General features: G+C 43.5%; 1 protein-coding gene across 9 annotated transcripts in view; it reads left to right on the top strand.

Annotated features, from left to right (window-relative positions):
• Window positions 1–2,878: 2,878 nt before the first annotated feature.
• The window catches only part of ncam1b (neural cell adhesion molecule 1b), a 112,254-nt gene continuing 89,841 nt past the window's right edge, over window positions 2,879–25,291 (top strand). For 2 of the 9 annotated variants that reach the window (XM_017711083.2, XM_017711081.2), the window contains exon 1: window positions 2,879–3,281. In XM_017711083.2, the coding sequence (XP_017566572.2) occupies window positions 3,227–3,281 (55 nt within the window). In that variant the 5' untranslated portion in view covers window positions 2,879–3,226. The remainder of the gene's footprint in view (window positions 3,282–25,291) is intronic. The other 7 variants (XM_017711082.2, XM_017711084.2, XM_037546707.1 and 4 more) reach the window with 5 other exon arrangements.

Raw genomic sequence — 25,291 nt, 5'->3', positions numbered from 1 at the left:
GTCAGTTTGTCCATGTCATCCTTTAGCCCCTCAGCGATGGTTAGTTTCTCATCACAGTGTCGCTCTTGCCTGAGTATTTTTGACTAGTGAACCATAGCAGTGACATGTGTAACATCCCCAGCCATGCTGCTGTGCTGGATACACTTGTTTGAGCGCACACACACACACACACACACACTACCACGCCAGTGCCATGTCAGTGTCACTGCTGTGTTGAGAATGGTCCACCCTGCAGGTAACATCTGGTCAGCAGTGGTTCCGTGGTCAGAAGCTGACCGATGATGAATGGGTACAGAGTGGCTGGCTAATTTTGCATGATATCGGATTACAGTCTGTAATTATACACCTATACAGTGGACCTGGTATAGTGTAGTGGTTAACACCTCTGCCTTCTACACTGTAGACTGGAGTTCAATCCCCCACCTGGGCAAACGCCCTACACTATACCATTAAGAGTCCTTGGGTAGGACTAACACCGCCTTGGCCTACCTGTGTAAAATGATCAAATTATAAGTCGCTCTGGATAAGAGCGTCAGCCAAATGCCATAAATGTAAATGACCTATAAGGTAGGCCTTATCAGTCAGGGTGGGTACAAGAGTGGGGTGGGCAATGTAAGTGTATTTATCCCAATCATAAGTTACATCAAATTAAAGATCTTTGAAGCAGTGTGTCCATCTGTAGCTGGCGCCATGCCCATATTAGGCACTCCGGGTCAAGCAGGTTTTCTCTCTTTGATAAATTAATGGCGCTTTTACTATAGTTTCACCCTGTGGACAACAAAACAGTTCTAAACCGGATACGTGTCACTGGATACCCTGAATTACGAGGTCACTGAGGAGTCGAAATACGAGTAATGCTGTGCACTGAAATGACATCACATGAAAGTACGTCTACTAATAAACAGCAGCACTATTATATTTGGGTGCAGAATTCATTTTTCCCATTAACAAATCTGCTCAGCGTGACCCCAACCACAGAATGAGGACATGACTTCAGAGCATATCGTAAATGTTATTTTCATGTGCTGCTAAAAGGACAGCATAATTAGGCCTGGTTTACAGTGCAGTGCAGATATGAATCATTTTTAAACTACTTTTTTTGTATGTTACAACTTATCAAACCTCAGAAAAACGAACTATTGCGATGCCTATTGTATACTTAGAAAAGGTTCAGAAGTATCCATCCATCCATCCATCCTTCTCCGTCAGGGTGGCGGGGGGGGGCTGGGGGTGCTGGAGCCTATCCCAGCAGTCATTGGGCGGAAGGCAGGATACACCCTGGACAGGTTGCCAGTCCATCGCAGGGCAGACAGACAGACACAGACAGTCACTCACACCCAGGGGCAATTTAGCATGTCCAATTGGCCTGACTGCATGTCTTTGGGCTGTGGGAGGAAACCGGAGAACCCGGAGGAAATCCACACAGACACGGGGAGAACATGCAAACTCCAAGATATTTCAGAAATATAGTGACGTATTATTGCCATAATGCTACCTTTAGTAGGAGTACACTGTTAGCAAAGAGGGTTCTTTGGCTTGTAACCATAGTGAAACCCTTTTCAAAAAGGTTCTATATAGAACCATCTACAGCACGTTCTCCATCAGTCTGAAAAACCATTTCACGATGCAGAGAACCCTTTAATCGCACAGAGGGTGCTTTGAGTGTTCATGGCTCTACATAGACCCATTATCTTTACTAAAGAAGCCTTGAAGAACCCTCTTTTTTGGGAGTGTAGATGTCTGTGATGCAGCGGACAGTGAGCGGCTCCCTATTCCGCTTGTTTTGCGAATGTTTGGTGAAACTGGAGAAAACCAGGACAAAATCATTTCGTTTGGAGGAAAAGTGGATCGAATAAAAATGCAGTGGACACTAATTTCAAACTACTGCGTTCTTACAGATGGTTCTTCAAGAGGTTCTTTAGTAAAGAGAATGGTTCTTTGCACGGCGGAATGGTTCTTCAGACTGATGGAGAATGTGACATATAGGGTTCTATACAGCACCAAAAAATGGTTCTTCCATTGTTATGATGTCAAGAAGGACCATTTTCGAACACGTTCTATGCCCACCCACATGTAACACATAATCAAGCTGAAGAACTATTAGAAAATGAGAAAGCCTGACATGGTCCTATAAAACGCTGCTGTCGGAAGAAAACCTTGTATCTCCCAAATGGTAACTTTACTTTGCTTTTAATGGAATTCAATGGAACCAGAATTTTTGCCAAGTCATTTTGGGCCGTTTGTTTTGGTCCATCGTTCATGAAATTTACAGGCAATGTAAAGAACAACAGGTGCTTTTAAATTAGGCCAAAAACTGGAAATGGAGATGTGAGGTTTTCCTCCGACAGCAGCGACTCTTGGTTCTACACAGGACCCTCGAGGAACCAGCTTTTCACGAGTGTGGTTAATATTTCAGGCTAAAGTTGTTCCTGAATCGACGGGCCACACAGAGCACCTCTCAGAGGCCAGAGCCCCCCTCTTAGCCCTCGGTGGGAAACAAAGGGGAGTATCAGTTCACTGATCCGAGAGGGAGATCATTATTTAGAGAGAGCCAAATAAAGCTGGGGGGGGGGGGGGGGGGGGGGGGCATAGAAAGAAAGCTCGGGCCGCCCTGAAAACATTTCAAGCTATTTCTTTGTCTCCAGCATAAACCACACGCAGGCAGGCGAGCGCAGGGGTCTGCTCGAGTCTGCACAGCTTACACACACACACACACACACAGTCTACGGCGCCTCCGTGTGCAGAACATAAGGACGTCAATAAAACACGTTTCGTATGAAATTCTCACGCCGACACGCCTACGTCATACCCCTCCTCCTCCGTGATGTCCCTGAATATTAAATCCGCGGACGACGCTGAAACGGACGCTTTCGCGTGGAAATCCTCTCCCACGGCCTCTTGAAGCGCACTATTTTAACCCCCCCCTCACCCTCCCCCTCGTCACGCGGATTAATCCGCAGCGTGTGCGCAGGCTGCATCGTGCGCGCGCCCCGTTACTCGCGTACGGGCGATGCTATTTTAAACCCCGGCGCTGTGTCCACTCCGCTCATCTGCCAGCGCCCCCAACGCCGGAAACAACAGAAGCAGCAACTTTGAGGCAACTTCGAAAAGAGGAGGATTAATATTAACAGCCGCCACAGATAAAAACATACTTCACCTTTTTTTCCCTCCCCCCTCTCTCTCCCTCTCTCTCTCTCTCTTTCTATATATATAGAAAGTGAATGAGATGTTTCAGACCAAGGAGCTCATCGTCTTGGTGCTCCTGTTCCTTGGCAGCGCAGGTAAGGTCCGCTTCGGCTTCACGGAGGTTGTTGCTGTTGTTCGGGTGGCAGAAACTGCCGCTTGGTTTTGTGCCTGCGTTTCGCGCTAGAGCAGCTCCAGCGGTGTCAGGTGGGTCTGTCTGTGGACCTGTTTGAGCGGCGCCTCAGTTCAGGGGGGCTGGTAGTTCGCCTCCCCGGGCGCTTCATTCACAGCGCGCTGGCTGGCGTTGGTCGCTTAGCTGACTCGCTTAATTCGGTAGTTAAGCCCGAGTTTGGGCTTCTCGTATTTGGAGAAAGCGAGCCAAGCCGCCCGAGCCTGGTTTAGGTCTTCTTGACACGGTTCGCCCAGCGCTCGTGTTTTGGCACGTTAGCTGGCTGGCTAGTTAGCTGGACTGAGGCTTCGAGAGCAGAAGGATTCCCCCCTTCCCCTCCTGTCACTACCCCGCCAGATAGATTGGAGGCTGGCTGGATAAGAAGCTGCAAGATGCGGCTTTAATAAATCTGCTTATTTATATCTGGGCAGTGCTGTGGTCGTTGGCCGAGGTTCTGAAATGGGTTAGTTATGCCCCGGTGTTGTTCTCCTGAGTAATTGGACCCGTTTTTAAGAGCAGGTACAGACGTAGTAAGTTGGTGCTCTGAATCGGGCGGCCTCTGTCCACTCTGCGGTTTCTGCGCTGTGTCCATTAGGCTGGATTAGCCCTCGTTTCTCGGACCTCGCACGCACGTGTCCGAGATTATTTAGGTGACAGGCGTTGGAGGAGATGTCAGACTCGCGAACGAATCGCTCGTTGGAATCGGTTCCTTTCAACGAACCGCTCAAACCGATTCGCAAGTCAAGATGAATCAAACTTTTGCGTTAAATAAAACTAGAACAGTAAACCCCCATTCCCGTTCCTCCTTAAGTGGTGCAGCCTGAGGCGCCGGAGCGCCATTTAAGGTGGAACGGGAAAGTTCGAGAATCAGAAGGTGATATTAAAGTGCGTTAATGAGTGGATGGAGCGGCTTTTCGGGCTCACTCGCTGAAGCGAGCCTCGTTTAAAAGGATGGTGATAATACGGGTTAATAGGGCTTGTGAATCAGTGCATCGTTGAAGCAGTCGTTCACGGAATCGGTTCGTTAAATTGAATCAAACTTGACGTAAATTCAGCAGGCGGTTTGTCTCACAGGGCTTTTTTGTTCGGATTTAAGACTCTCTTAATTCCTTGGTTAAGCCTGAGTTTGGTTTCTTATATTTGAAGGGAAGAAAACATGAGGTACAGTTCCAGTTTTGTCTTGTTCACATGTTGAAGGGGTCGGCCGTGTAAGACACTTGTTTGGCTAGCCAGGCCAGGCTGTTTTCAGTGAGGTTTTGACAACGGAGGAATATTCCTCCTGTTTTACTCGGCCAGATTGGCTGAAGCTGGGCTAGATAAGCAGCAGAGAAGCTGGATACAGATTAAATAATCCCGCCTCTGGGCGTTCGGTTCATAGAATCAGACCGTTCCAGAGAATCGGATCGTTGAATTGAATCGCTGGACTGCGGTCATTTGCCGCACGCAAGAATCGGAGCCAATCAGAGAGCAGCGTTTGGGCGGGAATTGTTCATTTCATCTTCCTCTTTATTTTTCAGACACGGCTTAGAAAAGATGCAGGCTGGTCGTGACCACGACATGGGGGTTTCTTGTTCTGCTGAGTGGCTGAAATGAATTGATTCCCTTAATTATTACGTATGTAATACGTCACGTCGACGTTTCTTGCTTGGCAGCTGTGCCTTTATTGGGTTTCCTAACCAGTGACGTCACAAACCGCGTCTGCTCTGCCTTTTTTGTTTGTTTGTTTGTTTGTTTTTGAACAGGTTGCGTTACGTAGTCACACGCGTATGCTTAATCAATAATAATGAATCAATAATAATGAAATTCTGAAATAATCAAGTGTAAAATTTGATCATAAAGTGAGGTCCAGTTATTTGCAGAAGCATTGATGTGGCTAACAATTGCTTATAATTTGGCACGGACCGCGCCCTCTGTCTCCATCTCTGTTGCATTTGCGTTTTATTAATTAATTTCCTGGGGCGTCCCCATCATTTGAGATAACACGGGAGGCGTTAAGTGGTCACATGCTCTGCTGCCCCAGGGCAGTGAGGATGAGTCATCTCTGTGATGTAATCTCCCGATTTGCTGTTTAGCTCATTGTGTGGCTCTTAATTAGCTCTAGTAGAAGCGGCCCCTTTTGACTCTGGGCCTCAAGAGAAGAAGAAAACGGTAAACAAGGTGTAGATTAAGGCGTCTCTGATTCTGTAACACGGACAGATGTTATCTGCTTGTTATCTCGCGCCGCTTCCCTGTTGTTGTCTTCCTCCGAGGCGCTGTGACCCAAGACTTTTTGCTCATTTCTGCAGCGCTCGGTACGAACGTCTTATAGTGCGCGTCACCCCTGAGTGAGCAGAGCTTCTGAGCGTGCTCCAGGACGCTCTTGTGCTCAGGGAGCTGTAGTCACAGTTCAGACGGCCAGTCTTAATGATGAAGATGCTTCCATGAGGGTCAAAACTTCCCAGATTTTCCTTAATTAAGAACCGTTTATGAGCCAGTAGTAGAGTTTTAGAAGGTTTTATGTTGGACACCAGAAGTGAATGGGATGGGACTGTTGCCAGGATTGTAGTAACGATTGGCAAAACTCACAGAGTGGTGGAAAACTGACTCCGTACTTCAGTCAATGAGTTTTACAGCGTTTTAAACCACAGCAGTGTTGCTTTAAGCCTTCTTGACCCTATGGCCCGTTTACAGGCGTCTCTTTAAAGCTGACTGACTGCTGTCAAATACTGACCGCATGTTTCCCAGCTGCCCAGTCTTCTTGTCTGCATGCTAGAAGAATCGGAAGTTCCTTCAGGGATGGATGGACTCTTCCTCCTCATTTTTGATTTGCCAGAGCTACATTTCTGTGTTTTCATTTCAGGGCTTATACGCATCGTCTCCTGGCATGTTAAGTCTCAATGTACAGAATGACAATTCCTTAGAGATGCTGCTGCTGATGACTTGGCGTGGTCACTGCTAGGGACGGTTACCCGTGACAGTTTGACAAGTCCACAGTAATTGAATCGATTCAAAAATGTACCATTAGTACTCTTACAGTATTTATGCCATTTCTTCCTTTCTTAGGCTAGAACGTACGAAGGATTTGAGACGCATCTGAAGCATTTTATCTCTGATTATGAATTTTTATGGCTTCTTCGGATTATGATTCCGGTTCTTTACAGGCAAATAGGTGGGCTTTCTTGTTGGATCTTTCTTGAGGGCTAAACGAACACATGAAACGCACATTGCCAGATCTTTTTAATAATGATACATAGCAGCATAAATAACACGGCCACACTGGCATATTGAGGTTTAAATAAAAATCTGTTGGCTATTTAAATAATACGAAATCAAATTAGGTGTAACGGGGAGCGAGGAGGCGGACTCATGTGCTGAGATAAGCGAGATTTATTATGGGCAAATCCAGGGTCACGGTCCAAACGGTCCAACTTGGATAGAACGAGAGTTAGACATGATGACTAACAATAAACAGGTTCAAACAACACAGCAAACCAAGCAAGCAAATCAAAGACCAGTGAAGACAAGGGGCAAACACAGGGCTTATAAAACAGGGATAACAAGGGACAGGTGAAAACAATGAGGGGCGGAGTCAACAGACAAGGGGGCTGAACCAAAACAAACGCACATGGACAGGACTGGGAGGGGCCGGTCGTGACATTAAGCTATGATTCTGTGGAGTCCCTACCTTTTTAAGCAGGCATTTGGGTAATGGTCAGGGCAGCTAAGGCATTGCCAGTCCAAAAGTGCTGTATAAATACATTTTATTGACTTACTTACGTTCACATTACCAGGTTGAAGTGGCACAGATCCGATTTCTTTTTGCCATAGTGTGACTCAAATCCGACGTGAGCCACTTTCGTATGTGGTCGTATCCGATTCGTGGCCTTGTGACCTTAATGTGAACGCTCAGATCGGAATCCGTGTGCTTTTTCGTGTCTCACGTTTTTCGCCTTTGCCTCGCTCTAATAACAAACAGCTGAGCTGTTCCGAGGTAACTATCTTCGCAGCAAAGGCTCGTTCTGACCGTTAGTTTGTTCGCTGATGATGCACGTGACTCTGGTTCGTTCACATTAATGACAGATTTGAATCACTTACCTAATTAGCCATTCTTTTGAGTCATAGGACATAAAACGAAAAAGAAATATAAATATAAATAAAAATATAAACAAAGATGCATCTATATAAAAGTACACAGAAACGTAAACTCCGAGGCTACGTCTCCGCATTAAATGCACTGAGCATTACAGGATCATGTACAGTCTGATCTTGTGTTTCTATATTAGGTTAATCCACGCCTGAATAGAAGTGGTCTCTACAACCAAATAGAGGTGCAAGTCGGTGGCTATGAACGTCCCTGTGGAGCGAGTTATTTGTTTGGCGCCTTTCGCAATTGGCACTTAGCAGCAGCTTGAACCTTGTGGGGAGAAGCAGCTGCTGAGCCCGGTGTTACCGCCAGCGTCTCACGAAAGCTTTCTGTTCCACCTTAAATGGATCAGCGATAACAACGTGTAACTGCTGCTCCGTTTAAGGTAGGACAGAAAATTTGAGTAAAAAGCTGGCAGACATTAGCTGTTTATCCTCGCTCCCTTGACCAGCACGTTTGGGTGCTGTCTTCACAACCGCGTTGGCCGTCCTAATGGCTCAGGTGTGCAGTGTCGCCACCCTGTCAACACCTGATCTGCTGCACCTTATAGGTAACTGCCGCTTTCTGTATCTGCATTGACAGTTTGCCGCATAGAATGCTTTCATTTTCGGTGTCATTTAGGCATTCAGTGCAGCATCTGATGCAATGGCGCCGGCTCTGTTAGACATGAAGCAAACTTCAGTGTGGTGGATTCACGCTGTGAGTGACGGTTGGCCTCTAGCTGTGGTGAAGCCTCTTTTCACCGTGCATCATGCACGCTGAACTCGTGTTTGTTTTTGATGACCCTCGAGACTTTGAGTGGATTAATTGCATGATTGAGTATCCCAATCTGATCTCTTTTAAACGCAGTGAGTCAGCCTGACTCTGAAGGCTAAAGCTCGCTCATCAGTAGTTGGTTAGCAGAAAACCAGCTGGCAAATGGCAGTAATGGGTGAAGCCGTTAATGCTGTTGCAGACAGCGGAACACAAGCATGGCTTAATTTTGGGAGGCCCAGGTGTCGGAGCTGTGGGCCGATACAGATGCTGATACATAAATATATACAGGAGGCAGAAACTGAAGCCAGATCCACCTGGATTAGCATTACAAAGCAGCGTTTATTTCTAGACGGTGACACAGGCAGGTAAAAGCAGGCATGACTGGCACTGTCTGTGTTAAGTATTAGTGAAGTAGAGAATTTTATAAAAATACATTTTATATATATCGCTGCTGGGGGAAGAAAGCCTTGTATCTCCAAAATAGTAACTTTACAGGAGAAGGAAAAAACTTACTTCACTTTCAATGGAAGTCAATGGAACCAGAATTTTTCCCGTGTCATTTTGGGTCATTTCTTTTAGGCCATTCATCATAAAATTTACAATTGATGTAAAGAGTAACAGATACTTTGAAATTATGTCAAAAACTGAAAAATGGCAAAAATGGAGATACAAGTTTTTCTTCCGACGGCATCGATATATCTATCTATCTATCTATCTATCTATATATATATATAATATATATATATATATATATATATATATGTGTGTGTGTGTGTGTGTGTGTGTGTTAAATATGATTCTGATATCATTATGCCTTCTAGATTTAATATCTGTAGTGTGCCTCATCGGGAATGAGTGGGGCTAAGCTGCTGTGGGCTCAGCAGGCAAGCCAGCGAATTCGAAATGGGCTTAATTTCCATATATATGTACTGTATGGACTGGAAAATGAAAAGTATGCTTTGAAACATTAGTATTTCCGTAGTAATTTACATAGTACATCAGAATAAAAAGAAAGCAAATTCTGTGATTTAGACCCTCAGTAACACATGTCATAGGATAACATGGATAACTATGAAAACATGATGTATGTTAACTGAACACCGAAGGGCCCTTGTCACGGGAAACTGCATTTTCCTCGCTTAAAGAAGTGTTTAATGTTATGTTACAGTTTCTGCCGTTTCAGAATCGATTGTTTGGTCTCCAGTCTCTACAATCAATATATGGTAACTGAGCTTCAATAAAACAGCCTGTTTTAAATCCGTTGTTTCTCCGGTGTCACGGAAATCATCATTTACACACATGGACTGGTTTCTGAATGAGGATCAATACATTTTGAATCACTGTGTACAGTATGTTCTGATTTTGTCACAAAGCGCCAGCTCGACAGTTTGGTAGACGTAAATATTTTAAAAACTGTGGGGTAAAAAAAAAAAAAAAAACTTTAAAAACAATTGTTTTTATTATTGGCCCAAACAAAAAAACCTTTTTTGCATTGTTTTTTTTTTTCTTGGCGGGGACGTTTAAAGGGTTAAGCAAGGTTGGAAAAATGGTCATGTAAAAATGAATTATGACCATTTTTGTACATTGTGCTTATCCACGTATGTCATAAGTGGACATAGTATGAAAAAAAAATAAATAAATAAAATCATAGGCTTTGTTTGAGCCCTTAAATATAATCTCAGTGTTTGAATTTGTGTTTTAGGCTGTGGTTCTTGAATACAGTGTAGTAATAATAATAATAATAATAATAATAATAATAATAATTCACCATCATCATTTTATTTAAAAGCTCATTTATATAGCATGTTCCATTTCCATTATGAAGTCTCTGCAGAAAGATAAGCAAAACATTGGAAAGAGACGACATAACAGTCCGTCAGTGTTTCAAACTAATTTATTTGACATCTTCCTCCTTTTGGCAGGTGAGTTATTTTTCTCATATCAGTGCCTCTGTAATGAAAGTCGTGAGAAACAGTGGGCTGAAATCTGTCATTCGCCTCAACAGGGAAGCGTGTAGGCTCCGTGCACTGATATGCATGTCCCTCTTTCAGGGCATGACCTGTTGGAGAGGAGTGAACGCCACGTGCAGCGGCTGTCCAGGTGTCACGCAGTTGTGTGTGGCAGCCTCTGGGGGCGAGCGCTGCGTGTTTTCACGAGGCGTCCTGCTTCACAGAATGGCTCTCAGGGGTATATCTCTCTTCTGCGTGGCCTAACCTTTGATGCTGAGCCCAGATGGCACATTCAGCGCTACAGGAAAAGCCCAGGCTTCGGCTTCATACTTAAGGAGCACAACCATTGGTCTTTCCATCATATCACTGCTGTCGAACCTTGTATCTCTAAAAAGTTAACTGTACAGGACGAGGAAAAAACATTGCTTGGATTCCGTCGGTCCGTTCACCATGAATGGTTGACGCCACATGCGCAGCAACTGCCTTAATGCAAATTGTCAAAAAATGAAAAAATGGAGACGTGAGGTTTTGTCCTGACAGCAGCAGCGTCTTAATATAAAAATAACAGTCTGATTGCCTTTCATGGCGTGGTGCTGATCTGTGGTTTGGGACGTGCTTTCTATTGAAAATGTGTTGGCTGTTTGAGGATGGACGTTTTCCTATGAATAAAATTAGCATATCTAAAATAAAACTGAACAAGATCTGCTTTTTGTGTTGCCTCCTCAGACATCAGAGCTAAAAAGGTGCATTAACGAAGGCAACTAATGTCCTGCTGCAGGCACATTTTTGACCGCCAGCAGTCAGTCACTTGACCACTGCCCTAAAAACTTACTTTGGAGTGGAGTTCTACGTGCCAGGTGCCTGGTGCCTGGTGCCTGGTGCCTGCTGCAGAGACGGGCAGCTCCACAAACATTACAGAATCCCTGTTTAGGCCTAACAGTGCTGTATTAGCTACTTCTGTGCCAGTGAAATGCGGTATGTCACCTTTGAAATCTACCTGAACTGTACCAGTAATTACTGTGACAGTGTGATCTGATCTGCTCCCAGTGGAGAAGAGAGCCGGCGTAGGCGGTGATCACGCCTGTTTGTTTTCATGTTGACATTTTTAGTGTTTTAGGCGCAGGTATATGTGATTGATCATTCTTCCAGGTGACGTTCCAAATGGTACTTTATAGACCTTCTGTGCTTCTGGTTCATCACTCAGTGAGTGAATAAAGGGTTTATTACTGCTTCTGTCAGTCAGGTTTAAAAAAAACGAAAACAAAATGAAGAAAGAAATGCAGAAAAGCGTGAATAGTCCACATCACAGCTTCAGCATTAAAGGGAAATACTGTTGTCTTTATTCATTAACGCAAGAGTTCAAGATAAATGTGTCCCATGATGGTAAAATTGTGGACTACAAAGATTTTGGCTGCTTCCTGCCAGAATTCGAAGAAACGGACCCTGCTTGATTATGAAACCAGGGCTCTAAAACGACAAAAATAATCACAATTAGCCACATTATTTTGTGAGGTTAATTGTGAATAATTGTATTTGACATATTTGCTCAAATTTGGTGCTAAAGAGAGATCTTCCGTTCAAAACCACTGTTTTGTTTGAGCTAGGTAAGTGGACCAAACAAGCTTTATCCGATTGTGTTACTTCAAATAATGCATTGACGTTACTCACATGAGCCGAACATGTAACTTGTGGCAAAGCAGGACGAACGTGAAAATAGAGTGAGTGCAGTTTGTCAACATACAGTGAGAGCAACAGTGGCTGCATGTTCATCGCCCTCTTGCTCTTATTCATCTAGCTCATCACTTCTTGTTGCAGTGGAGGCTCTCGGGAGAACCGCTTTCCACTCTGCTGTCGGTTACTCCATAGGTCTCTCGTGAGTAGTGTAGTTTTCCAGATTACTCGCGTTGCACAGCATTAGTGGTGTGTTTCACTTGTAGTCTAGACTTGGATGTACTTATAATGCATAATAATAATAGACAAATTCACAGCCTGGCTGTGGCTGGAAATAATTTTGGATTTTGTCAAGAGAGCCATCAGTAAAACTTGATATTTAAAAGCTATATTTGACCACGGGGGCAACAATCGTGTAAGCAGCTGTGCTTCAGCCTGTAAGAAAATGGAAAAATTAGTGATGTTAATAGTTTAAAGCTTCAGCACAAAGAAGACGTGTTGACCTTAACACCACTAACTAACATCACCGCACATTTCCAAAGGGTGAAGTAAGATTCCCCGCTGCCCACAGGCTGTGCTGTCGTACAACCCCAATTCCAGTGAAGTTGGGACGTAAAACATAAATAAAAACCGAATACGATGATGCAACTTCTTTGGAATGTGTTGCAGGCATCAAATTCAAAATGAGTGAATATTTGCAAAAAACAACAAAGTTTATCCGTTTGAACATTAAATATCTCGTCTTTGTAGTGTGTTCATTTGAATGTAGGTTGAAAAGGATTTGCAAATCATCGTATTCTGTTTTTATTTATGTTTTACACAACGTCCCAACTTCATTGGAACTGGGGTTGTAGAAGATGCACACTGGTATAATGTTACTTGCTTACATAACACATAGATCATGTCAGAAACTGTGGTAGGTGGACTTCTAACCATCTAAGACAGCTTCATCAGCCGCTTGTTTGCAGTGAGGCATTAGTGGAATAACTCTTAGCCAGCTTGTTCACATAAGACAGGTTAGGTCTAAAGGTAAAAGCTGCTAATGCTCACTGCTTCATATTCTTTAGGCTATATGGAAGATTAGAATGATGAGTTTTGTAGGATTATTTAGGTCAGTGCTATTGAAAGTCTTCACTGTTTTCCCGTCAGCGTACCTGAACATTTGCTGCTAATTGCCATCCATATATTGGCCACCCATATACTGTGCACCCCAAATGTGCATTACTCACTGCAGAATATAAAGAGTTTTACAAACGTGTCGCTGCTCGTATCTCCAAAATAGTAACTTTACAGGAGAAGGAAAAAACATACTTCACTTTCAATGTAAGTCAATGGAACCAGAATTTTTCCCATGTCGTTTTGGGTCATTTCTTTTAGGCCTCTCATCACAAAATTTGCAAACAATGTAAAGAGCAACAGATGCTTTCAAATGATGTCAAAAACTGAAAAATGCCAAAAATGGAGATACAAGGTTTTCTTCCGAGGGCAACGATATGTTCCTCTTCAAATCACATTTTCCACAGCACTGAACCAGTCAGTGACGCCCTCGCCTACACCCCTCTTCTGTGCTCCAGCGCTCTACTTCACCGGCCTACTGATCACTGCTTCCGCCCCTTCGCTGTAGACAGCGCATCGCAGGCTGAGACTTATTGGGCCTGGCGTATTTTCTTCATCTGAGTTCGTGAAGTCTCTGGTGTCTGTATTGAATTCCAGAGTTGTTGTTTTGTTTCTGTGGTGTTGCTCTAGTATCGACCCCTTTTCTCTGCCTTGCTGGATTTTCTGATCACTGGTTTTCCCAGGATAGCCTTGCTCGACGTGTTTTGACCTTGGACTGTTTCTTGGAAATCATATTTTGGATGGAGTTATTTTATTGGAAGTGCAGCTGTCTCTGTGTTAATTATTTTTTTATTTTTTATTTTTTTGGCAGCATGGACAAAAATATCAAAAATATATATCACGGAATAATAAAAACCTGACGTGTAAAAGTATAGTGTGTGGTGATGCACTGTTTTTTTGTTTTTTTTGTATGATTTATGTTAAAATGTTGGGATATTTGGGGTGGACCTTGCCTTTTTCCTGGTGCCTCTGGAAACGACATTGCACATTTTGAAATTTGAGCCCAAATGGTCTCTTTTAACAAACCTGTTTGATGTGCACAAGACTAAATGCATCAAATGAGATTACCTGTATCTAGCCATGGTTTGTGGTGACCATGGTGATCCATCATTGTCCAAGAGTGCAGCAGGGCTCTTGTTTTGGGGATAACAGCCTCCCTCCATCCTCCATCATTCGTTTTGTTGTTAATTTTCTCACCTGTGCGTTAAGACTGGGCTGATGCATTTCTGCTCATGTAATTATATATGAATACCGCCTTCAGTTTACCCTAGTGGTCAGTGTGGTCCAGCACACTCACACTTGCATTTGTGGCCATCAACCACTGCTGGAGTTTAGTCAAATTTGCAGTCATTCACACCATCCGTTAAACTGTATATCACTCACTACTACAACCTGCCTTTTAGTCTGAATGGTTGCAGTCTGGCAGCACAGGCCTGAACATCTCCAGGGCTTTGTCTTTCTGAACTTTAGCCTTTGTTTTGTAGTTATGTACTGTTTGTGTGTGAGGCGGCAGAGGCTGTGTGTAGCGTGATCAACAACCTTAGAGAAGCAGCGGTTACAGACAGGCAGATGGGAACTTCACAAAAAGCAAGCAGCCTGTGTGGCTCAGTCAGCCAAGACAATCATATCAGCATATGGATAAGTTAACTTATTCAAGTGGTGAACCAAACAGTTTTGTGAAATCAGTCAATAAAATCAGTTCGTTTTCCCATTTCAAACAACCGGGAAACGTTCCCATGTAATGTAATAGGGTTGAAGTATCAGTTACATTTCTAACGGCAGTTATCAGAAGCATTTTGTATGGTGAGCTCTCGTAAGAGAATCTGAATATTTATGCTGTCATCACACTAATGCAGTACGTTCAGCAACATAAAGCATGGGTGAAGGAGCGAGGAGGCGGGCGCACGTGCTGAGATAAGCGAGATTTATTAAGGGCAAATCCAGGGTCATCGTCGTAACAGTCCAGGTTCAAGTAGCCAATACATAGAGATCGGGGGGCAGACATGACTGACGCCAGAATTCAACAGAACAAGCAGAACAGAACCAACAGAACGTCCAACACAGCAGGTAACAAACAACCAACATACATCAAAGACCAGCGAAAACAAAGGGCAAACACAGGGCTTAAATAGGACACCGAGAGACAAGGGACAGGTGAAAACAATCAGGGGCGGAGTCACAAAACAAGGGGCATGAAGCAAAACAAAAGCACATGGAAGACCAAAACAAAAGCACATGGAAGACCAAAACAAAAGCACATGGAAGACCAAAACAAAAGCACATGGAGTGGAAGGAGCCAATCGTGACACCTCCAAAGTTGTGCCTCTTGTTTTGCCATTTTTTAATGACATATAAACAAAACAGAAGATGAGTACATTTTATTTCAGTGTTTGATTTAAAATATATATAAAAAAAACAACAGCTAAAACGTACCTTCTCTGAATAAACTGACTTGGCTTTGAAGGCATTTGCATGAGGATAATTTGAAGCTGTGCTGCCGCTCTGCGCTCTTACAGCAGGAAACAGAAAGTAACAATTTTCTTTTGTTTTTGTGTTTTTTTGATCGCTTTTTAAAAGCTTCCTAGTTTGTATTTTTCCTGTAAAGCCTTTCAGAATCTTGGAACGGCTGTCTGAGGTTTATAATTGTTCAGTTTTTATTGTTTTCACATTTTCTACTGCATTAATTGTCAAAATAATCAGTGACTGGGCTACTCGATTACCCGTATATCGACAGTGACAGCCCTACTATGGCTCAGGGGTTATAAGCACATAAATTGTCATTGAGAAACTCATAGTGACCTTCAAGAAAAAGGAGTAAAAAATGTGATTAAAGAAAATCACAGAAGATTTTGAAAGTAAGACCCACGGTTCTCACAGGACTTTTGAAAATGAAGTAGATTTTAAAGACGTGTAAGGGTCTGAGTCCCAGGGCTTTCCACAGTTATTATTTTTCTTTTCCCAGAAGCCTGGAACAGAGAGGCGTAGACGTAGGTTATATAAACAGGGCAGCGTAGATATGCGTTACGGCATAGGTATTCTATATAAGGGGGAAGCTGTCTCTGCGCTGCTGTTGTTCTCCTGTGCCATGCAAGTTCAACTCTGTCTAGAAGACTTCAGTGTAAAGTGCTCCTGCTCTTTAGAAGACGTCTGTCACGAACGGCTTTCCACAAGTGTGGGTTCTGCCGTTTGTGAGATGTTTTCGTTCTGTCGGTCAGGTGACGTTGTTCTCTGATCGATTAAGACGTTTGCTGCCAACAGTTCTGCTATTATCAATACTAGCACTGATTAGTTGTTGCAGCCCTACAGCAAATTACTCCATAAACGAGCCTAGTTGCTTTTTGTTAGATTAACACTCTGGACAGTGCTAGGATTCATATTTGACCTGTATCGAGTAAGCACATATACTCTGTATAAGGAGGAAAGATGTTTTCAAACGAGCCTATAAATATCGAAGCTGCTGCAGATCGTGATGTAATGGTTGGTGTTATGATGGCAATTATGGGTCAATCATAGATATTATTAATCAGCTTAAAGGCTCCTGTGCAGTGAGCTTTTAAATGCCACCCACTTACAGTGGACTTGGAGGGGTTTATGATCTGTTTACGGCAAACATGTTGCAGTATCTTGCAGCTTAGTGGCCGTTCCATCACAGCGTGAGCATCGTTTTTAGGCGAAACGGCTTTTCCTGGGCATTCCGTGCACAGCTATCTCTTATGCCGCTGCTTTTCTGACAGTGTTTCTTTGGGAGGAAGTTTTATGTAGCCCTGCTTTCTCTCTGTCTCATATTCAGAAACTCAAATCAGCCACCAAGTACTAAACCACTGAGTGCTAGGAGCGTAATGTCGTTTTTTCTGTGGTGATGTATTTTGCCTTTGTATTGATGACTGATGCTTTAGCTCATCACATTAGTTTGTGTCTAGCGGGTTTTTTTATATACAGCTTATATTTGTTTTTATGTTATTAAGAAACCGGCCTGAATGGATCAGACAGAACTCCACTATGTCATCCTAAAGTCTTATATATTATGTATTATCGTAACGTTTGACAGGGGAGAGACGAACGCGGATGAAGCTAACTGTAACGGGGAGCGAGGAGGCGGACGCATGTTTATTAGGGGCAAATCCAGGGTCGTGGTCAAAACGGTCCAGGTTCATTTAGCCAACACGGACAGATCGGGGGACAGACATGACAAAAACCAGAATCAACACAACAAACGGAGACCGAGACATCAAACATAGACCGGCCAACACAAGGGGCAAACACAGGGCTTAAGTATACAGGGAAAACGAGGGACAGGTGACAACAATCAGGGGCGGAGTTACAAAACGAGGGGCAGGACTACAGATACCAAAACACGAACACATGGACAGGAATGGGAGGGGCCAATCGTGACACTAACAATATCCCAGGGATAGACAGAATGCGAAATCCGCAAACCAGCTCCAAGTCAAAACACGAAAAAGCCCAAAACCACCAGCTAAAGTACAAAAGGGTGAAACCAAAAGACGAAGTCGGTAGAAACGAGAGAAATGGTCATAACATGCAGTCATAGGACATGTAGAAATCGCCCACTACGTTCTTATGGTGGAGAACCCGACTTTGGACCGGTCTTAAATAGTGCCAAAGTAGGTCAACCTGTACAGGTGCGTCTGATCAATAATCAGGAGACTGCGAGCGCTGGTAGTGACGCGGGCGCTCGTCCCGAGGCGTGTGATCTCCCGATGCCGTCTGGGAGATGGAGTCCGAGATAGCATCCGAGTCCACCTGAGGCGTGACAATTATTAGCAATATTGAAGCTCTAGACAGAAAAGGAAAGATCAGATGCTCCTTATTTTTGCTGTAGGGAAACGTGTAGAGTTGAGATGCGACCACGTCGTGTTGAAAAGGGGTTACGCCTAGTGAATATGTCTGAACAGGGGTAGGCAGCACTGGCCACCAGGCCAATTTTGGGCAAAATCAAGAATGGGTCAGTCAGGTGTTGCTTTTTGCTACATTTCCCCAAAGTCCCCTCCCACCTTCAACCCCAATAGAGCAGTCAAACCAGGACGTTACGTGAAGGGATCCTCATTTTTCACAACATAGTCGTCCAGGTTGAAGATTATCGTTTCATCCCTCTGACCTGTCTCCATCTTCATCAGTCTTTGATCAGTCAACGCTGCAGGTTTGTTATTGGCATCACTGAAGATTATTGTGCTGTAAAAAGCGTAGGTATGTTCAAAGCTGTGGCCGTACTTTGGAATACTGTTTTCCGTAGGAGTTACTCCAGGTAAAGAGTGGAAACTGGCAACATGCTCAAGAAAATATGACAATATTCTCAGCAAACATTCTCCAACAACTCAGAACTTTCTAATACTAAGTCTTCACTGTTTCTTGTTTATTGTCAGCGCTGGCAGAAAAGCTGTATTTTAATGACTCTTAATGTAGTTAATTTTATGTCCAGCCAAACAGGCTCTGGGTCTCACACGAGAGAGTGAAAAGTAGTTGTTGTGTTATTAATGGTTGGTATTTGTAAATGTGTGAAAAGATGCAAAAAAAAAGACAAGTGGCCGCTGAAGACCATCGTGATTAAGAGAAGGAGAAAAGTTTCAGTGTTGACTCTGTACGACTTTGGAGACAACCCAGCTGTGGTGATCATGACCTATTTTCCAGAATTGATTTGTTAGTTGACCTCCAGCAGATTGAGTACACAGATTTGAAATATCAGTTGTTGTAATTTGTTGTTCAGGCTTATCTTGGCTAGTTATGCAGCTGTAATTGGCTTTTGAGTCGATTGCCTGATTAGCGCCGCGACAAGTGATCATTTTAATAAACAAACCGCCGAACCGTGCCGCATTATGTGCAAATCTTATTCACTGGAAATTCCATCAGCCGTTTATGGCACTATAAGTATTGGATTAGAAGCCTTATGCTGATAGCCTGCCTTCTCTAAATACAGAAAACCTTTACTAACATTTGATTATACTGACCCATATTCAAGGTGGCGATGCTGGACTCTGTTCTTGAGTCTGCTGTAAATTATGGCCAAGGCTACGTGAGAAAGTGATGTCAGGTGCACAAGTCAATTAGCCCCCCACAGCCTTTGAAAAACCGTTTGTGTTGGGACAGACGGCAAGCTCACTTATCCCATTATTTCCAGTGTATTACGTTTGAGTAATAATCATCCCTAATTAATGGCTGGCTGGAGGGGGTTGCTGCTGTTTAAGGTACCACACAACTTTATGGGTGTTAAATTGTAGATGTGGGCTGAAAAGGTTTGGTGCCACTAATCAACCAACAGGCCTGCATGAGTTCATACGTATTTAATTATTAACAAGAACATCCGTCCCTGCGGTGCAAGTCTGCTGAAAATATTTGAGCTACCACTTTACAAAAAAGACCAGCCTCATAAAGAGTTCATCCACAGTTTAAAGTTAGTTTGTTATTGGTTTTTACTTGGGTCATGCACTGCTTAAAAATCATTAATAAGCTGCACATAAACCAATAAAACAACTGGCATATGTTCTGTAGTGATAGTTGGGGACCCAAACACGTATTTACCATGCTCTACATAAGACCCCATGATTTCTTTTTAACTGAGGGGCTGACAACTATAATTTACATTACATTACCGGCATTTTGGCTGACGCTCTTATCCAGAGCGACTTACAATTTGATGATTTTACACAAATGGCCTGACTGCATGTCTTTTGGACTGTGGGAGGAAACCCACGCAGACACAAGGAGAACATACAAACTCCACACAGAGAGGACCCCGGTCGGGGAATCGAACCCAGGCCTTCCTTGCTGTGAGGCGACAGCGCTACCCACCGCGCCACCATGCCGCCCACTAATAATACTTTCATGATTATATGACCAACAGTTAAGAAGAATATAGTTAGCTAGTTCACGTCCGTAGCTGTTGCTACACTGCTGTGAATCAAAGGTTCTCTTGGAGACCATGGGCGAAATGGTTAGTTGCCCTATCACTTGTGGTTGTTTGCTTTGATACATTTTTGCTGTAGTTGTTGTTGATGTTTATTTCATTGTTTGCGAAGGAGCAGGAGAAAAATTCTGCCCACACACACACACACACACACACACACACACACACACACACACACACACACACACACACACACACACACACACACACACACACACACACACACACACGGGGGCAGTGGGCAGCAGTTGGGGGTTAGGTGTCTTGCTCAAGGGCACCTCAGTCATGGACTGTCGGCTCTGGGGGATCAAACCGGCGCCCTTCCGGTCACAGAGCCAGTTCCCTAACCTCCAGCCCACGACTGCCCAAATTTTTACCCAGTATTATACATTATTATCCTCCGGCTGTGATTTTTATTTATCTTTTTAACCTTAAAAGATCGACGTTGCTCAAGTTCTTCTTTGATACTCGTCCATCTTTGACCAGTAGTGCTGTCACCATGGCAAAGCCTCCTTTTCTGTATGCTGCTGGTTGCCTGTCATAATGAGACACTGAACAGCAGTATTTCAAGGCCCACGTGTGAATGCGGCAAAAACGACAAAGGTAGCCCAGTTGAAAGTGTGTTATATTGTCCTCGTTCCCAACTCATCTTTTCTAATTTGCTGAGAAGATATTTTAGAAACTTTCAAAAGGAAATTTCAGTTGTTGACAGCGTCGGTTTCTTGTCAGTGTCATTCTGTACAGCGCTAGATTGTGGAGTTCTCTTAAAGCCCGATGGTACTTATTGTGTAAGAAAGGAAGAGGCCTTGCTTTGACCTCTTTTTCTCTCATTTCTTTTTTTTTATTCTTTTGTGCGCTCTCTCTCTCCCTCTCTCTCTCGCTCTCTGTCTCTCTCACGCTTTCTGTCCCCCCCCTGTAGGGTGTAGAGTCCAATATGACTCAGTGACCTCCTCTGCCTGAAAGGCTTCACGCTCACTTGGCCAACAGAAGCCGGATGCTTCCCCATTGCGTTGTCTTTGTATTTGCAGTGATGGTACATACGGAAAGCAAGGCAAACGGCTACTGACAGCCAGGCCATTTCAGGCAATGGAAATGATGTGTGCCGAGACAAAGAGAAGAGTGACAAATGAGGCTGGTGAGAGATCAGACTGAAGTGGTCATTTCACAGAATCAGATTATAGTCTAATGACTGCGATTATCTTTTCTATTTTTGTTCCCTTTTTTTTTTTTGATCGTATGGTTATGCCAGCCGGCGCTGTACTACGTGGCATTCAGTCAGAAATGTCCCTCTGGGTGTGACGCCAGTAAATCTGCTACGTCAGGCTGCAGCGACTGCAAGAAGCAAAGCTTGACGAGGACACGGCTGCATTACTCGTTCTGCTTGGCTGCCCTCAGCCCGCTGCTCTGTAAATACTTGATGACTGAACAGGGTCACTTTGTCTGTTTTTTTCAGCCTCAGCAACGGGATCACATGTGGCCTCATGGCAAATCCACTGCCTACCTCATATTAATGAAGTGATGGGAGGGGAAGAAAAAAAAAACCCCAGTGATTCTCTATTACTCTGTGACCGTTATTGCACCTGAGTCTGACGAATATGACAAATTGTTCTTGTCTTTTATTTTAGATGATGGATCGTTTCTTTCAGGAGGCCACCTGCGCAGTCAGAAAGAAGAAAGTATGGGAGGTTTAGCGCAGTCTGTAGAGCCCTCAGGCTTTATGAAATGCATTAGGTCATGTTCTATAAATACCTGTGTAGGTATGTTTTCTAAGGTGTCGCATAGGATAGCACAAGCTTGACTAATCGTGAAGGAAACTCCTGTGCTGCTTAAGTAAAGCCAACGCTCTTAATGTTGTTTTTCTTCGGTTCCTTTCAAACCGAAGTCCAATTTCAGGCTGCTTTCAAGCAGCTTTCGAAGCATTGAGACTTTGGCAGTCTACTCTTCTCTTGCAGCAAGAGGAATGAGCAGAATTCTCTGATTTCCTTTTACAGCCCAGCTCTCTTTGATCTCCTCACTCGTTTTCCTGCATTCGAAAGGGGTGATGATCTCGAAGCCCAGTAAACATACAGATCAGGAGGTTGGAGAGAGGAGAGGGAGAAGCTGGGATTCCACAAATGTGTGAGGCTGGATTTCCTTGTTGTAAAAAAGATTCCGTTCACTGCGTATAAATGTGCAAGATCTCCTGAAATTGAAATGGCTTTCCTCTCTGAACGTTTTGAATGAGCAGCCACGCCGTGGTGTGGCTGTTAAGAATTGTGGCCGCCCGTGGTTGGTGTGAGGAAAGGTGCCTCTCCACCATCTGTTGCCCCGTCACTAGAGGTGACACACACCTCTAGTGGAATCTCTTCCCTCAACACCATCACTGGTTTGCCAGCTTCGCTGCATTCTGTTGTGCCACGCTGGTGTTCGTGAGTAAAATGTTGATGGTTTGTAATCTGAATTAAGGACTTTAAGAAGTGTCTAGTATCTCTTTAGATATTTAAATGATAGGGTGTTAATAAATACCGTCATATGCTTGTAAATACCACTGTGTTCATTTTTTCCCGCTGAATGACAGAATTTCACAGTTAAGTTTCTGGAGTTGGCTGTTGAGCGTAGCTCACACACTGCAGGCACCTTGAAAAGAAAACGGATCTGTCGTTTGAAAAATAGGCCTACCTGTCAGACAGCGGCCTGGAATTGTTAAACACAATCTTTCTAAGCAGACGTTGCTTAGTAAAGCGGAGAGGTGAGAATCTGTATGAGGCCTGAAATAATTAGTCAACATTGCCACCGTTTCCCACATGAAAAGGCTTCAGTAAGAATAAGAAGACGGACTCAATCTTAACGTCGGACAATTCAGCCAGAAAGAAATCTAAATATTATGATCAGTCTGCCGTCCGTTTGAAAGGCTTCTTGCTTTTTTGGAATAAGTTTAATAAACACTGCTCAAGTTTCGAAGCACACTGTACACACAGTCCATATATAAACTACGAAATCCTTTACGTCCTATTCAGCCTACGGTGGTTCAGCTCCACCCTTTCATGCCAAAGTTATAAGGAGTGTTTCAGCCTGGGCTGCTTTTTGAACGAGGCTCAAAACAGGCCAGCCAATCAGAGCACAGCTCATTTACACACATCAGTCTGAAAAGCAGTCTGTTTAGTACGAAGGGATAGAGTAAAGGTTGGAAAATGGACGTCGAGATAAATTAAGACTGTTTTGGTACATGAAGCAACACAAAAGATCATAAGTAGACAGAGAGGAAAAAAGGAAAGAGAAATGTAGGATATTGGCCCTTTTTAAGGAAAATTAGAACTTTTTTTCAGTGTTTTAAAGTGATGCTGGTGGCTTTTTTCATAGGACACTTTACACTGTTCCACAGTTCCACTCCACGCCTGTTCTATTCATTATTCATTTGTTCTCGAGAGTGAAATCTATAATCTGTATTATTTCATATTTGCAATAATTCTTAGATGTGCAATATTATACAACGCTATACGCTGTCCAAGGAATGTGCACCTACAACTACAACCTCACCCGTCTATTGTCTATTGACTGTTTTAGAATATATAGTTTTATAGTCCTTTTTTTTTATATTTGAGCTTTTTGATACTTTTTTCCTTAAATACTGCACTTTATATATTTTAGCCTTATGTTTAAATTGTTCTGTATGATGGAAGTGCCGTTGGATTGCTGCTCAATTTCGTTGTACACTGTGCAATGACAATAAACGCATCTTATCTTGTGACATTTGTGTTTTAACCTGAGATAAAGTGTCAAAACTACCTGCCATAGGTTGGCAGACTACCAGAATAGCCTCTAGAACTCGAATATACCACTAATGCCGTGATGCAATATTCTGCAGCAGCTGGGCTTTTATTTCCATCTTCTGGTAAAACCCGATGAAGAGCAGAGCACGTAATCTTTTAACTCCCCTGGTACTATTTTACTGCCTCACAGTAGTTTGACTGTTGTGGGTGTTTGTCTTACTGTATAGCACTGTGTTCCACTTCCCTCCCTCTCAGGCGCAGGACCACAGCCAACTGAAGCTGCTGCAGTCATAATACAAGTTATCAAACAAGTAAGATTTTCTACTAAAACCTCGCTGATGTTAAGATGCTCATGCAAAGGAACTAGATATCCGAAGTGTTTAATGCCTCTTAAAGCTAACTCACAGAAAGTTACTGCAGGAAACGGCGATGAATAAACTGCCTGCTGTGTGAGACGTTGTTTTATGATAATTTTGAGATGAGATTTTGGCCTTAAATATATTTATCTATTCATGCAGGAAAGATGCATGGCAGGGCGTTGTGAGGCACACTAGTCTTTGGGTGGAGCAATGCAGTGATGGAGCATGAGTGCCTTCATACTTCAGTGTTTTTATAATAACTGGACGTTCAAGGTGCCCCCTTTACAGTTTCATATCAGCTTGAATGTTTGTATAAAAATAGCTTTTGCTGCAGAATAGCATGATATGCTTGTTTCCCCAACCAGCAATATGACAATATTTATCACTGTTGTTAGAGCACGGGATTAAGAGACCCTTATTAGTCCCACAACGGGGAAATTTCACCTCTGCATTTAACCCGTCCGTGAAGTGAAACACCACATACACGCTAGTGAGCACACACACACACTAGGGGGCAGTGATCACACCTGCCCGGACCGGTGGGCAGCCCAATCCGCAGCGCCCAGGGAGCAGTTGGGGGTTAGGTGTCTTGCTCAAGGACACCTCAGTCATGTGCTGACGGCTCTGGGGATCGAACCGGCGACCCTCCGGTCACGAGGCTGGATCCCTAACCTCCAGCTCATGACTGCCATGGATGAGCAGCTGGGTCCGGTAGCGGCAAGGGTGAAGTCATGGGACGGATTCTGGATTGAGAGCACAAAAAACGCAAAACCTCGCAAAAAACAAGGCATAACAATCAGTTCAAACCGGTTCAAACTTTTATCAAACCAAAATCAAGAGCATATTGTGTATCATGAAAATATGTTCAAGTAGCACAGTGATATTTTCTACCCTTAATTCATGAACAGATTGTGTTTCTTGCTACACTGTTTGTGTGTACATAAGAGCACAAACACGTCTGGTTCAGTTCCAGCTTTGTTTGTGTTACATAACGACAAGATTTAGAGTTTTGAGTGCCAGCAGGGACATTATAAGGGAGGAGGAGGAGGGAGTTTAGTGGTTGGAAATGATATGGAAAGTTCACAACGCTCACTGTGGCATCTGTTTACAGAGAAAAGTCCTGCCCTTCAATTAAAAGAGCCAGTCCACTTTCTGGTGAAGCCAGAAAAGCCATTTGTGGAGATATGTGGTGTGCAGTAACCAGGTCAATCTGAAAAAGGAAAATACATTTTATATGTTATTTGAAGAAAATGCTATAACCTATTTTTTGCTATTTTTGTCAGATCTCACCAAT

Source organism: Pygocentrus nattereri, chromosome 17 (assembly GCF_015220715.1).
Source record: "Pygocentrus nattereri isolate fPygNat1 chromosome 17, fPygNat1.pri, whole genome shotgun sequence".
NCBI lineage: Eukaryota > Metazoa > Chordata > Actinopteri > Characiformes > Serrasalmidae > Pygocentrus > Pygocentrus nattereri.
The sequence above is the reverse complement of the archived record's forward strand: the minus strand, read 5'-3'. Positions and strand labels throughout refer to the sequence as shown.